The 15,370-nt window shown below is 46.8% G+C and overlaps 1 protein-coding gene across 1 annotated transcript; it reads left to right on the forward strand.

Annotated features, from left to right (window-relative positions):
* The first annotated feature begins 8,647 nt into the window (after positions 1–8,647).
* B2M (beta-2-microglobulin) lies at positions 8,648–15,370 on the forward strand. Its single transcript, XM_008269078.5, has 4 exons — positions 8,648–8,747; positions 11,093–11,371; positions 12,108–12,135; positions 14,800–15,370. The coding sequence occupies exons 1-3, from the start codon at positions 8,678–8,680 to the stop codon at positions 12,119–12,121; spliced, it is 363 nt and encodes a 120-aa protein (XP_008267300.1). The 5' UTR covers positions 8,648–8,677; the 3' UTR covers positions 12,122–12,135; positions 14,800–15,370.

A 15,370-nucleotide genomic window follows, 5' to 3' on the forward strand; every position in this document is an offset into this window, starting at 1 on the left:
TCTCAAAAAAAAAAAAAAAAAGTATGTGTGTGATCATGTATATATGTGTATATGTACATGTATATGCATATGTATATAAAACCCTGATTGCCTCTCTCCAGCCTTGTGGTTTGGGATTCAGGAACAGTGAACTGCTTTTAGCTGTGCGGGGAGCCCAGGACTGTGCTGCATCCTCCCTCCTAATCCCTCAGCACCAGCACCTCTCTCCTTGCCCTGGGGGCTTCTCACCCTTGGTCTGGGAGTTATATTCATTTCTTGAATAGGATGGCTCCCTAGCCCAGTTTTTGCTTTTTTTTTTTTTTTTCAATGACACTGGAAGTATATTTTCAGCTCATATCTGATCACAAGCAAAATGCATTTATCAAGGAACAGTGATTTTAATTGGAAGGCGATTCAGGATGCTTTATTGGGTTGCCTTAATGCTAATGTTTCAGTTATTCAATGGGAAAAGCAAATTCACTTCAGGCTTTACTTCCTCCGGGAAGCTGGTTCAGACACCCTCCTCCCTTCCAGGCTACATCAGGCACTCTTCCGCGGTATGCTCAGAGGTCCTACACCTTTTTTCCATTGTACCTGTCACACTTAGTGGTCATTCCGTTTCTGTGTTGGTCACCTCCACTGCAGAGCAGAGACGTGTCAGCCTCCTCTTTGTGCCCACACTTACCACGATCTCTGGAACAGAGCAGGTTCTCAGTAAATGTTCATTGAACTGAACTGAAATGGAAAAATAATGGTGCTTACTTGCAAAAACTTCTTCAGATGCAGTTTCTTTTTTTTTCTTTTTTTAAAATTTACCCCCCCCTCAAAGAAACCATTTATTTAAGGAATACAGACTTCATGCATTTTTTTTTTTTTTTTTGGACAGGTAGAGTGGACAGTGAGAGAGAGAGACAGAGAGAAAGGTCTTCCTTTTCCGTTGGTTCACCCCAAAGTGGCCACTGTGCTGCGGCCGGCGCACTGCTCCGATCTGAAGCCAGGAGCCAGGTGCCTTCTCCTGGTCTCCCATGTGGGTGCAGAGCCCAAGGACCTGAGCCATCCTCCACTGCACTCCCGGGCCATAGCAGAGAGCTGGACTGGAAGAGAAGCAGCAGGGACAGAACCCGGCGCCCTGACCGGGACTAGAACCCGGTGTGCCGGCGCCACGGGCGGAGGATTAGCCTATTGAGCCATGGTGCTCGCCCAGACTTCATGCATTTCATAAGTACAACTTTAGGAATATAGTGATTCTTCCCACCATACCCGCTCTCCCACCCACTCTCCCACCCCTCCTCCTCCTCCCTCTCCCATTCCTAGTCCTATTCTCCATTAAGATCCAAAAGATTTAAAGATTTAAGATTTAAACATTTTTTTAAAAAATCTCAAAGAAAAACAGGTATAAAAACTCTTTTCATTATTTCTAAATTTTTTTAAAAAGATTTATTTGTTTGGGGACCAGTGCTGTGTGGCACAGTGGGTTAAAACCCTGGCCTGTAGCACCAGCATTCCATATAGGCACCTGTTCAAGACCCAGCTGCTCCACTTCCAATCCAGCTCTCTGCTATGGCCTGGGAAAGCAGTATAAGATGGCCAAGTCCTTGGGCCCCTGGACCCGCGTGGGAGACCTGGAAGAAGCTCCTGGTTCCTCACTTCGGATCGGCGCAGGTCCGGCCATTGCAGCCAATTGAGGAGTGAACGAAACATCAGATGGAAGACCTCTCTCTCTCTTTATGCCTCTCCTCTCTCTGTGTAATTCTTTCAAATAAATAAATAAATCTTTTTTTTTTTAAAAAAAAAGAAATTTCTGGGCCGGCGCCACGGCTCACTAGGCTAATCCTCCGCCTGCGGCACCAGCACCCCGGGTTCTAGTCCCGGTCGGGGAGCCGGGTTCTGTCCGTGTTGCTCCCCTTCCAGTCCAGCTCTCTGCTGTGGCCTGGGAGGGCAGTGGAGGATGGCCCAAGTGCTTGGGCCCTGCACCCCATGGGAGACCAGGAGAAGCACCTGGCTCCTGGCTTCAGATTGGCGTGGTGCGCTGGCCACAGCGCACCAGCCGTAGCGGCCATTGTGGGGGTGAACCAACGGAAAAGGAAGACCTTTCTCTCTGTCTCTCTCTCTCTCACACTGTCCACTCTGCCTGTCAAAAAAAAAAAAAATTCCAGCTCCCTTGACTTTCGTGGGACTTTTCCATCTTCCTCCGCACTTTGTTTCATGTTTCCACTCTTTCTGTCCTGACTGAAAAAAAAAAAAAAAAAAAAAGAAAGAAAAGAAAAGAAAAGAAATTTCTGGGTAAGAGAAATTTTAAAAGACAAATTGATATTGCATTTAAGCTCAACGTTCATTTACTTAAATCACCTATGACATCAGGAAAATTCCAAATTTGGGAAAAAGCAGCTATTACTATGGCTTCATTCAATTATCCTAAACTCAAAATATTTCTGTTGTACATGCAAGTTCCATTGAATAGATAGGATTACTTGTACAGACAAAAGTCAACATATTTCAGACTTAGGACAATGCCCAAAAATAAATTGGAAGATATTATTAATGACTACGACTGTGGCAGTTTATCACATGTCTGCTTGTTCTTTCAATGTTATATAGCTTGGAGTGGTAAATTTTACTTTTCTATTTATCTTCAAATAGATGGTTTCACATAAAACGTGAATGGCTGACAACCACCACGATCATGAAATGTTCATGAACCAGCAATGGACTCTATCAAAGTTGCTTCCTTGAATATTTTGGACATAAGCTTCAAAAACTCTAAGCAATATTTGGCTATGACTACACTTATGAATGGAGATTTTATGGCAAAGTTGATTCTTGGCTGTCTTCCGGTTTCGTATCCAATGCATGTGTGACTTAATATAGTCCTTCCTCTTCTTGCTCTGTTCTCCTGTACTATCCAGGATTAATCCAAAGACAGTCCCTTTAAGGAATGGTACCAAATGTCCTGCCTGTCACAGCAGAGTAGGCAGCCACCAACTTCAGCCTCCACTGTGTGAACTCCATCTGCCATGCTCTGTTTAAAAACACCAGTTTTGGGGCCAACACTGTGGTGTAGTGGGTAAAGCCACCGCCACCCTCAGCGTCGGCATCCCATGTGGGTGCCGGTTTGAGTCTCGGCTGCTCCACTGCCAGTCCAGCTCTCTGCTACGGGCTGAGAAAGCAGTGGAAGATGGCCCAAGTCCTTGGGCCCCTGCACCCATGTGGGAGACCTGGAAGGAGTCCCTGGCTCTTGGCTTCAGATTGGCACAGCTCTGGCCATTGCAGCCAGCTGGGGAGTGGACCAGCGGATGGAAGGCTTTTCTCTCTGTCTTTCCCTCTCACTGTCTGCAACTCTACCTCTCAAATAAATAAAATAAAATATAAAAAAATTAAAAAACAAACTGCAGTTTTGGTTTCTGGACATGGAAGATGGAAATCAGTATTCTATTTTATTCTATCTCAAACTTAAAAGTAGATCTCCAGCGAGGCCATCAGGGATCTGGGCTGTAGAAGTAGCTGTCCAGGAGCATTGAGGCAGGCATGGGTGGCAGTGTTGCAGGCCCAGGGCCAGCTCGGTTTTTGTGGACTCACTCGAGCTGGCCGGGAATCCCTAGGCTGCAGCGGCCCCTGTCCTCAGAGCTGGAGGCCAGGTCGCGGGAAGGGAGTGGCCTGCACTCTGCCCAGCCTCTGCCCTTCTGCACTCTCTTCTCCATGCTGTCCCATTTTGCACATTTTCAATCCTACAGGAAAGGTAAAAAGGATCAGAAAATTAATCTCTGTGCATGAACAGGTGATTTTAATTTTTTATCTTTACTCTTACCTGTACTGACTGACATTTTCATAATAGCTGTGGATTCTGAATTAGGATTGCGGTCTTAATCCCCAAGCTCCTAACATGAAATGATCTAAGATGTGAAACTATGTGACTGCCATGAGGATAACATAAGTGGAAAATTCCATACCTGACCTCATATGGCTAAAAAGATGGAATAAAACCACCTTCAGGCTACATAAGCGAGGTAGAGATGAAACAGAAATCATTTTCACATTTAGACTCGCATGCTCCTCCCTCTAGATATCTCACTACGTGAATGACAATATTCCAAACTACTATAAAATACAAACTCTAAAACACTTCTGGTCCCAAGGATTTCAGATAAGGAATACTTGACCTGTAGTTAGAACAAAACAATAAGCCGGCGCCGTGGCTCAATAGGCTAATCCTCCACCTTGCGGCGCCGGCACACCGGGTTCTAGTCCCGGTTGGGGCGCCGGATTCTGTCCCGGTTGCCCCTCTTCCAGGCCAGCTCTCTGCTATGGCCAGGGAGTGCAGTGGAGGATGGCCCAGGTGCTTGGGCCCTGCACCCCATGGGAGACCAGGAAAAAGCACCTGGCTCCTGGCTCCTGCCAGGATCAGCGCGGTGCGCCGGCTGCAGCGGCGGCCATTGGAGGGTGAACCAACGGCAAAAGGAAGACCTTTCTCTCTCTGTCTCTCTCTCTCACTGTCCACTCTGCCTGTCAAAAAAAAAAAAAAAAAAAAAAAAAAAAGAACAAAACAATAAAGCTTTGTGGAAAGGTTTTTAAAAATATCCAATGAAAAATGCTTTAAAAAGGAAAAGCAAGCGGGAAAACCAGCTCTGTTGGCTCCCGGTCTAAAGTTCACCTTCTTTTCTTTGGTACCAAGGTCCTCCGCATGTTCTTCCTTAATGCTTACGGCTGGACTTTGTTGCTCTCCCGATACCATGATCTATTCATAGGCCTATAAAACGGTCCACAGGGGTCAGCGCTATGGCGCAGCAGGTAAAGCTGTCACCTGCATCGCCAGCATCCCATATGAACACCTGTTCCAGTCCCAATGGCTCCACTTCCTATCCTCTCTGCTAACAAGCTTAAGGATGGCTCAAGTCCTCGGACCCCTGCCACCATGTGGAAGACCTGGAAGAAGCTCCTGGCTCCTGGCTTTAGCCTGGCCCAACCCCTGACAGCCATCTGGGGAGTGAACCAGCAGATGGGAGATCTCTCTCTCGGTCTCTCCCTCTCTCTCTGTAACTTTGACTTTCAAATAAATAAATAAATCTTAAAAAAAAAAAAAAAACCCAGTCTATGAGCTTCTCATGGGATTAACTTTCTCCAGTGCCAGGCTCTTGCCCAGAGACTAGCAGGTGCTCAGTAAACAACTGTTGAGTGCTTGATTGCGGTGAGCACTGAGACCAGATGGATAGGTTGCAGGCAGATGATAGCAGTTTTTAGGCCAGGTTAAGAAGGAAGCCAAAGCCTTGGAACACCTTTGTCCTGGGGGCTAGAGGACCCCTCTTGTTACTCTCAATTCCTTTTTAACCCTGACAACAGCAGGTATAGTAACAGTAGTCTGGCCAGTTTGGAGTGTGGTATCTGTGAAATAGAGCAGAAGTGGCAGTGCCGGCAGGACTCAGCCTGCCATCCTCACAAGGTGTGCTGGGCCCACAACACTGGGGCTGGCCTGGCTCAACTGGGGGCAGTGATGGGTCAGGGGGATTGGAGCTTCTGACTAAGCCAGGCTTCAGCAAAATCCCTCCCACCCTTCACCTGCAGCTCTATAGGCCATGATCCTCTGTCCCTCACCTGAGTGTATTCAACATGTTCTTTGAGCTAAAAGGTAAACTTGACTTTGGACAGGCAAATATTTATCCTGAACTAGGCTCCAATTGTTTGTGTTTTCCCAATGGTCATATACTCATGTTTTGGCTTGAAAATAAGAATCAACATCCTTCCCAAACTGTGGTTATTATTAAGAGATTTGGGAGAAATCAGGATTTCATACTCCTGTGCTGCTGATTTTTTTTTTTTACATAAAGTACATATGATTTCCCCAGTAAAAACTAATTGGCAATTGATAGCATACGTTGCTTACACACAAGCCTATGAGGCAGACAGCTTCCTGGCCAATTGGATACTTCAACTCTCTTAACTTTTGTTTTCCTATTTATTCATCCTCAAGTAGGGCAGAGTAGTGCATATCTTATATGGATTTTGTGAGGTTTTCTCCCTCCGTTGGATGGTGTCTGATTTAGTAGCTGTCAGTTAAAAACAGAAATCTCCCTTTTGGGGTTGTACTTGAAGCTCTGGCCTATGGCCTGTTATGCAACAGCTCTCAAATCTAAGGAGCAAATCAGCATGAACACCTTAGGGGTGCTCACACAGTAACTCCAGGCCAGCATAGTCTGGGGTCCTCTTCTCCTTGGGACCCCTCACAGCACTTACATTTTCCACAAACGCTGCCCTCAACCAACATTTGCTGACTTTATTCGTAGACTTAACATAAAAGGCTGAGGATTTCCAGCCCCAAAGCAGACCTAACCAGGAGGTACTTCCCAGCAGGGAACAATCCACAAACCCCTTAAATTATACCATTTAACAACGGTTGCCTCTGGGTTGCAGGATTTCTGGTGGTTCCAAATTCTGACATGCATATATGACTTTCACAAACACAAAAAAAGTCAGTTAAAAAAAAAAAAAAACACCACACAATCTGGTACTGGTTCCCATTTATCTACTTTCTCTTACCTTGGCACCTGCTTCTCTTCTTACTTAGTCTCTAAGGCACCAGGCCTTCATATGAATACCTTCTCTGAAACTGCCCACAGTGGTTGTCTAGTGGAAAGGGTGAGGTTTTTTGAATCACTTGGATCGATGCTTGGAATTCAGCAAAGTGTGAACTTGGCAATACCTTCCACTTCCCTTTGCATTCTAGCCAGCATTTACTATTCTGAATAAGTGTTCATTGTAAAAATATTTTTAGGAAAGCCATATAGGGAAAAAAAAAATCCTATAGTTAGTTGCACCTCTGGGAGCTAACACTATTAACTTGTCATGTTTGCAGATTTACAAGCTTGCCCTCCTAGGCAAATATTTTTCCTATCATTTAAAAAAGTTTTATTCTCATTTTCTTCATCACTGTTCAAAACAGTCACAAACAGAAATCCAAGAAAAATACAACAGTTTCCCATACAGAGAAAGCTGGTAGACTGTTCTCTGTCTTCACTGTTTTTTTTTAAATGCTTTTAAAGTTGTTTTTCTAAGTAAATAGGTCAAAATTCATCTTTAATAAGTGTTTAGTATTTCTTCTCTGTACTCTAGGAAACATGGCTGTAGAAGCTAAAAACAGCTATCTTTTCCTATGCTACAAAGGCACTTTCCTAGTACAATTCAACACAAACATTTCAGGCCTAAATAGTTTTCAATGAGCCTTAAAGAGGGTCTTAAGGTGTAACAATTATTCTTATAGTTCAGAGTTACAGAAGGAGCTGGTAGAAAACCCAGGTAAACAGCATTAACCACTGCTGTTGGGCGCAGGGTCAGGCTGTCTGCATTACCTCATTTTGCTAGGTCTGTAGAGAATAGTCTACCTTCTCTTAGTTCAGACATGGCTTCGGCGGTAGGGATTATTAAAAGCCTAAAATGATACAGCAATCTAGAGGTTTTGGTTGTGCTCCTTGGGGAAGCCCCGTGTAACCCCTTCAACTAAAAATCTTGGTGATTTCCAAAATCTCTATCTTCCCCATCCCCACGGTCCACTGCCTATTCTGTCTAGCATCAAAACCCAGGCGTCACTCTACGTATATTTAGCGTAAGTTTTCTTAGAGAGTCTGCCCGTATTGTTGCGCTCCTCTAGCCAGGGGGTTTAACTTTCTTGGCTGGGCCCACCCAGAAGCGATCCAAGCTCTTTCTAAAACGCTGAGCCCTTCCAAGTGCGTAAGGCGCCAGCGCTGGTGGAATCAGGCCAGAGTTTGAATCCCAGCTTCCTAGCTTTTGTTTTCTTTGTCCGTAAAAGAAGTGAGGCAACTCTTGCCCCCCAGAGTTAACTCTTGCATGCACTCTTTCTGGCTTCTAGCTGACCTGCTCAGGTATCCCGGTACCCTTCTGAGGTGGTCACCGGGAGGGGACGAACCATGCACCTGGAGGGCTCGGGCACTAAGACGCCCTAAGCAGCTACTGCTTTTGTCAGCTACTGCTTTGTCATTCTCCAAAGAGGGCTATCGAGACCACAGTGAGGCCAAGGGGAGGAACTTCGTGGTACGAAATTTCACAGAAAGAAACTTTTCCCCGCAGAGATACCAAAGGCAAGAAGGGGCCCCTTCCCCTCTGCCGAGGCGCCCTGCGTGGTCTTCATGGGGCGCGTTTTTTTTCTTGCCCAGCGTGTCCCCGGGGCTGTGCTGATAAATCCAAGTTCCAGTTCTGATAGTCACCTTTCAACCAAAAATATTTCAACCCAAATATATTTCTGGGCTTTTTCTTTCCAAGGAAAACTTCAGGCTCCAAGCCCTTGGCTGGCTGAGCCATTCTGCCAGCTGAGCGTCTGTCTCTGAGGCCCATTCCCACAGAGAGGGAGCTGGAGGAAGGCAAGTCCAGCCTGGAGGCCGACGACGGGGATGGGTGGGCGGTGGGGGGGGGGCGCATCCACATTCAGGCACACACCCCAGATCTGTCCGAAGGCCGAACTACGGACAGCGAACCCGCTGGGCCCGGCCCACGCCTTGCGAAGCATCACGAGACTTTACAAGAAACTGAAACTGGAAGCAGAAAAGTCCCTCTCTCTAACCTAGTCCTGCCTCCCGCGCCCGGAGACTGCTGACGGCCCCGCGGGCGCCGTCCTGATTGGACGCGGACATGGGGCATATAAGAGGGCTCAGGGGCGGCCCCGGGCACTCGACGTGTGGTCGGCGTTCCGTTCGCGATGTCGCGCTCCGTCTTGGGCTTGGCGCTGCTCGCGCTAGTCTTGTTCCCCTGCCTGGAGTGCGTCCAGCGTGAGTGTCCCCCCCTTCTTTCCTCTCTGATCTTTCTTCGCTCTCCCTACGCTCCTGGCAGTCCCTGCGGTTAGCTCTGAGAGCCTCTGCCACAAGTTCTCTTTCCTGGCTGTGGGGCTGGGTCTGCAGGGCAGTGGTGCGGCGGCCGCTCGAGCCCGGGACTCGTTCCCTGGCTCCTCTCCGCAGTGGGCTGGGCAGGGCTGTGGGGACAGAGTGTCGGGGTGGGGTGGGGGTAGTTGGTCAGCTCCAGAGGGGCCCCCGTGCGGGGCCGGGGGTGGGAGTGGGTTTCTCTTCCGCGGCGCCGCTGGCTCCTGAAGCCGAGCGCAGCTGGAGGCAGGCGCGGAGCCGAGGCTGAGCATGCGAGGAAACAGGTGTGCGTGGCCGGGGTGGAGGGGCCGTCCACCTGGCTTGCTTGCCATTCTGGCACCTCCAGACACAGGAAACCAAACCGTGGCGAGAAAAGGCCCCTGCGGCGTTCTTGGAACGGGTTGCACGTTCCCATCAGCAACTAGCTTGCGCGCGTTACACATCGCTTTTCCTAGCAGTCCCGGGAGCTCCCGGTCCTGGACAGCTTGCTGTGCGCCGCGGATGTTAGGAACTTTATGTCGTTTACTTTTGAAAATGCGCCTCGGACGACGTCCTGTAAGCATAGTGAGCGTCCGCCTCTGACAGATGGGCAGACTGAGGCCCCGAGACGGCCAGTCACTTAACCAACCGAGGCAGACAGCCGGGACTGAACCTGAGCCTGACCAGGGCCTTTGGCGGGAGCTGCAAGCTTTTGTTCGGAAACTGGCCTCGTCGCCCTGGGGCGGGGCGTGAGTCGTCGGAGGGCGCTGGGGGGCCCCACCCCGCTGTTGTCCAAGGCTGTTGGCCTGGTACTTTTCAAGATGGACGGAGTCTCCACTTTCGGTTTTGAGAAAGTGAAGGTTGCTTTGTCAGGCAGAGAGGTTGTAAACCCAGTGATGAGAGTCATCCAAGATGTTTATCAAGACTCTTGGGGTGCCCAGGCCTTGAGCATGTTCTAAATACCGAACAAAATAACGGACCCTCTTTTCCCACAAAACTCCTTCGAAGCCGAGGGTTCTGGTCGTGGAAATACAGTGTTTAATTTGAATATTATTTATTTTCAGAATAAATATTGTATACATCCTCACTGATATTGATATTTGCTGGTGATAATAGATGTAATTTTTTTTTTCAAATGACAATCTGACATTTGAAAATATCTTATTTTGGGCCGGCGCCGGCACACCGGGTTCTAGTCCCGGTCAGGGCGCCGGATTCTGTCCCGGTTGCCCCTCTTCCAGGCCAGCTCTCTGCTGTGGCCAGGGAGTGCAGTGGAGGATGGCCCGAGTACTTGGGCCCTGCACCCCATGGAAGACCAGGAGAAGCACCTGGCTCCTGCCATCGGATCAGCGTGATGCGCCAGCTGCGGCGGCCATTGGGGGGGGGGGGTGAAGCAAAGGCAAAAAGGAAGACCTTTCTCTCTCTCTCTCACTATCCACTCTGCCTGTCAAAAAAAAAAAAATCTTATTTTGAAAATTTCCAAAGTAGTGCATGCCATGCATGTATCATTTCTGGAAGATACACAGAAATGTACAGTGGCGATTGCCCGTGGGGGCCTGTTTTCCCTCTGTCCTGCCAGTGGGTTTCCTGTTTCACTGTGTGCATACTTTTTCATTTAAGCCTCAGAAGCTTAAATACCTCTCCCAGAGTCACAGAGCCAGTAAGTGGCTGAGTCTAGGGTGTGTGAAGTAAGTAATGAAGTTTGAAAAGTCGGTTGGGACCAGCTCAAACAGACTCTTCTGTGATGTGTTAAGGCAGGGATAGGGAACCATTTTCTCCCAAGGGGCACACAAAATTATCAGCTTAAAAATTAATCTGCTACAAATTTATTGAATTTTGAGTTCCACCTACAGCTGCCTTGACAGGCCACACCCAATGATTTTGTGGGCTGCAGGCCACATGTTCTCCACCTGTGCTCAAGAATTCTGTGGGTGCTAAGAAGCCATCAAAGGTTTTTGAAGGCCTTCAGAGCAAGGTTCTTAAATACTCAGCACAGTCTCTAAGCAAAGAAAAAGATACTGCTGGAAATCTCCTCAAAAACAAAACAAAACAAAAGGGAATATGAATATACATGGCCCAGATACTAAGTCTTGGTTTACCCCTAAAAATGGAGGCAGCCTTTTGGGAAAGTGGAAGCATATTTGGCCAGAGTAGAAATGCCATTGTGACAAACAGGTGAGCAAATTTAAACTCTCGGTGCCTGACTGAGCTTGAGACCAGGTTATTCCCAAATGCACATTTCTGGCGATTTTCACTTGTCTTTCCTCAATATTCCTCAGGTGCTCCGAATGTTCAAGTGTACTCTCGTCATCCAGCAGAAAATGGAAAACCTAATTTCCTAAACTGCTATGTATCTGGGTTTCATCCGCCCCAGATTGATATTGAGTTGTTGAAAAATGGAGTGAAGATAGAAAACGTGGAACAGTCAGACCTGTCTTTCAACAAGGACTGGTCTTTCTATCTCCTGGTCCACACTGAATTCACGCCCAATGATAAGGATGAGTATTCCTGCCGGGTGAAACATGTCACTCTCAAGGAGCCTATGACAGTGAAATGGGGTAAGTCTTCAAGTTCTCTCCTTAACTGCTCAAAGCTGTATCTGAGGAGAGCCATAGCATAAAGCTGCTTTGATTCAAACAAGCAAAACACTGCAATCTGGGATCATCAGGCAATGTTCCTAAAGCACTGGTTAGTGGCACCTGCTGAGATGCCGTCTGCCCAGCATATGGCTGAACCTGTGGTCTGCCTGTAGTGGGAGCAGGGAGCGGCACTGGCGCAGGATGCATGCTCTGCCGTTGCTTCTTGTCTACTGCCTTCCCCTGACTTTCCCGGTAAACCTCACAGGTACTTGGCATCACCAAGTATCTTAGGGAGGCCGCTGTCTGTAAACCCTGCTTTCCTGGCACCCTACAATCTGGGATCCAGTACTCTCTCTGGCTGGGTTTGCATACGGGCTAGTAGGCAGAGTTGGTCCTATTGGGGCATTTCTAAACAATGTATTTACCTTAGGAACAGCAGGCTGTTCTGACAGCCTCATTTCCGATAGACTTTTTTTTTTTTTAACTATTAGACATTTTCTCCTTTTACATTTGTTTCTTAAAATGTTTAGTTTCTAACAGATTCAGTCTGGTTTGCAGATACAAGTCTAAGAATATAATGATATCCTCTTCCTTCTTCCCTTAGACTTTTTTTTAGTAGTAGATATTTTCTAATAGATTTCTAAAAAAGTATGTGGTGTTTAAAAGTAAAAACTTAATGTTTTCCTTTTTTCTTTCTCCATTTTCTTTTTCATAGATCGAGATTACTAATCAACAGCATGGAGGTGGGTTTCTGAACTTAAGAAGATGTTTGTTTTACTGTCCTTGGAACTATTTTTCGATAACATTAACATGATAATCCTCACTCTATGGAGGCTGACAATCAGAGTAGCATTTCCGTGGGTGAAGAAGAATCCTAGCAGATCACGTACCCTTCTCTTTTGAAGTGGCATGAGAGAGATGTGTGGCTGCAGGTGTGACTCTGTCAGCGCCACTGATTCTCTAAAGGGAAAGGCAGAGGAGCTGCCAGTGTGGTATGCTGGGATAGAGGCACCGGTTACCAGTATCACCTGCAAGGGTTTGACCTTTTCTGATATTTCCACATTGGGCTTCTTTTCTAAGGGTCCTCAAATAGGAACCACTCTCTAGGGCAAGTGTTTGGCTTAGCGGTTAAGACAATTAAGACGCCCTTATACCAGGCTCCAGTTTCCTGATTCCAGGCAGTGGTGATGGCTCAAGCAGTTGGGTCCCTACCACCCACATGGGAGACCTGGATTGTTCCCAGCTTCTGGCCCCAGCCCTGCCTTGGCTGTCGCAAGCCTTCTGAGAACGAATCAGTGGATGGGAGCTATGTCTGTCTCTCTGCCTCTTGAGTAAATAAATAAATAATTTTTTAAAAGATTCATTTTATTTACTGGAAAGGCAGTTATGGGAGGGTGGGGAGAGATCTTCCATCAGCTGGTTCACTCCCCAAGTGGCCACAAAGGCTAGGGCTGGGCCAAACTGAAGCCAGGATCCATGAGCTTCTTCTGGGTCTCCTACATGGGTGTGGGGGCCCAAGCACTTGGGCCATCTTCTGCTGCTTTCCCAGGTGCATTAGCAGGGAGCTGGATTGGAAGTGGAGCAGCTGGGATTCCAACCGGTGCCCATATGGGATGCTGGCATCAAAGGCAGTGGCTTTATTGGCCCCCAGTGTATCATTTTAAAAATTAACCACTCATTCTTTGCATAGCCAGCCAGAGAGAGGAATGATATAGTTTTGAGTTTTGTAGACCTCATTCCTTCAAACTGTTGTTTGTGAGCCCTTTGTATGTGGGCTCTGTGTTTGCCTTGTAGGGGCTGCCAGTCCATTAGTGGAGAGAAATGGGAACAATGTTATAACTAAAGATGCTCTAATAGATGTATCTCTACACAGAGTCTAGAGTAATGAAAGAGGATGAACTTGGACTTCTCTGTATCTTTTTAAAAAGATTGATTTTATGTATTTGAAAGATGGAGTTAGAGAGAAAGATCTTCCACCCACTGGTTTACTCCCCAAATGGCTGCAATGGGGTGGGCCAGGCTGAAGCCAGGAGCTTCTTCTGGGTGTCCCATGTGAGCACAGGGTCCTAAGCACTTAGACCATCTTCCACTGCTTTCCCAGACACATCAGCAGGGAGCAGAATCAGAAGCAGAGTGGCCAGGGCTTGAACTGGCACCCATATGGGATGTTGGCATTACAGGCGGCAGCTTTACCCACTGTGCCACAATTTCACCCCCTTCTGTGCATCTTGAGTTGGAGTACAGAAGTAGAAAATTCAGCTTTTCAACAGAATTCCACTGCCCATTGTTTGATTCTGAAAACCCATTCAAATCTCCTATTATATTTGTGGACAGGGAAATTTATTTGAGAGAGCACCAGAGAGGTTGGTGTTCTGCCCAGTCGCACAATTATGCCATGGTAGAGCCAGGACCCAAACTCTAATAGCAGTATACTTTGCTATAAGGTTTTTGGAGCACCAATAGGACAAACTAATAGGAGATGCTCTTTTTGCTTAGAGAATTGTCTCTGGCTACTTATTTTGTTTGTTATTTGTTTATTTGAGGGGAAAGGAGAGAGGGAGAGGAGAAAGGACAGAAAAGAGAAATATGTAGAGAGAGTTCCCATTCACTTGTTCACTCTCCAAAAGCCCACAACAGCCCCCTAAAGTTGAGAGTTGGGAACTCAATCCAGGTATCCCATATGGGTGGCAAAAGTCAACTACCTGAACCATTACTGCTGCCTCCCAAGGTCTGCATTAGCTGAGGCTCGAACCTAGATGCTCTAATGTGGGATAAGGCATCCTTTTTTTTTTTTTTGGACAGGCAGGGTGGACAGTGAGAGAGAGAGACAGAGAGAAAGGTCTTCCTTTGCCGTTGGTTCACCCTCCAATGGCCACCACGGCTGGCGCACCGTGCTGATCCGAAGGCAGGAGCCAGGTGCTTCTCCTGGTCTCCCATGGGGTGCAGGGCCCAAGCACTTGGGCCATCCTCCACTGCACTCCCTGGCCACAGCAGAGAGCTGGCCTGGAAGAGGGGCAACCGGGACAGAATCCGGTGCCCCGACTGGGACCAGAACCCGGTGTGCTGGTGCTGCAAGGCGGAGGATTAGCCTATTGAGCCATGGTGCCGGCCGGGATAAGGCATCTTAACCAGTGTCTTAATTGCTAGACCAAACATCTACCCAACTACTTCTTTAAAAAAAAAAAAAAAAAAAAAAAAAAAAGAGGTGGGGGAGTGAACCAGTAGATGGAAGATCTCTTTCTGTGTCACTCTGCCTTTCAAGTAGATTAAAAAACAAAAAAAAAACAAAAAAAACACTTTTTAAGAAAGGCAATCTACAGAGCAAAAGTTGGACAAGTTTGGTGGTGAGATCTGTAATTCAAATAAAATAAGTGTGTTTGCTAATCATTTTCTTTTTATTTTTTCAGGTCTGAGGATACCTCATTTCAATTAGAGTATTTCAGGATTTCTTTCTTTTTAAATGTTGATATATTTGTATACATCAACTTAAAATGATTGGCATCATCTTCTTTATAATCCTACTTATAAATACGGTTTCCGTGTTTTCTATACTTCTGGGAAAAAATCGAAGGCTAACATTTGTGTCTTAGATATCTCAAAAGTAATTAATAACATATCAGTAAAAATCTTTATTGAAAACCTCATGCATAAAAGCTATTCTTAGGGGTGGGAATCCATAGTTTGGGATGCCTCTATCTCTCATTGGCGCAGCACCGATCAAGTCCTGACTGTTCCACGCTTCTGACCCAGTTTTCTGTTAATGCACCCGGAAGACAGCAGATGGTGGCCTGAGTACTTCAGTTTCTCCAACACATGTAGGAGATCTGGATAATATTCCTGGATTCATCCTGGCTTACACCTGGCTGTTGCAGTTGTTTGAGGAGTGAACCAACAGATGGAAAATATATTTTTCTGTCTTACTTTCACTCTCTGACAGTCTGCCTTTCAAATAAATAAATAAATCCTTAAAAAATAAAA

Source organism: Oryctolagus cuniculus, chromosome 12 (genome assembly GCF_051225735.1).
Source record: "Oryctolagus cuniculus isolate XC-2025 breed Fujian yellow rabbit chromosome 12, ASM5122573v1, whole genome shotgun sequence".
Taxonomy (NCBI): Eukaryota; Metazoa; Chordata; class Mammalia; order Lagomorpha; family Leporidae; genus Oryctolagus; species Oryctolagus cuniculus.

What these genes read in the sequence shown, in the direction of transcription:
- B2M (XM_008269078.5), top strand. Translation starts at nt 8,678, where the DNA reads ATGTCGCGCTCCGTCTTGGGCTTGGCGCTGCTCGCGCTAGTCTTGTTC. An exon ending in CTGCCTGGAGTGCGTCCAGC is followed by an intron (nt 8,748 to 11,092) that starts GTGAGTGTCCCC and finishes AATATTCCTCAG; the next exon opens with GTGCTCCGAATGTTCAAGTG.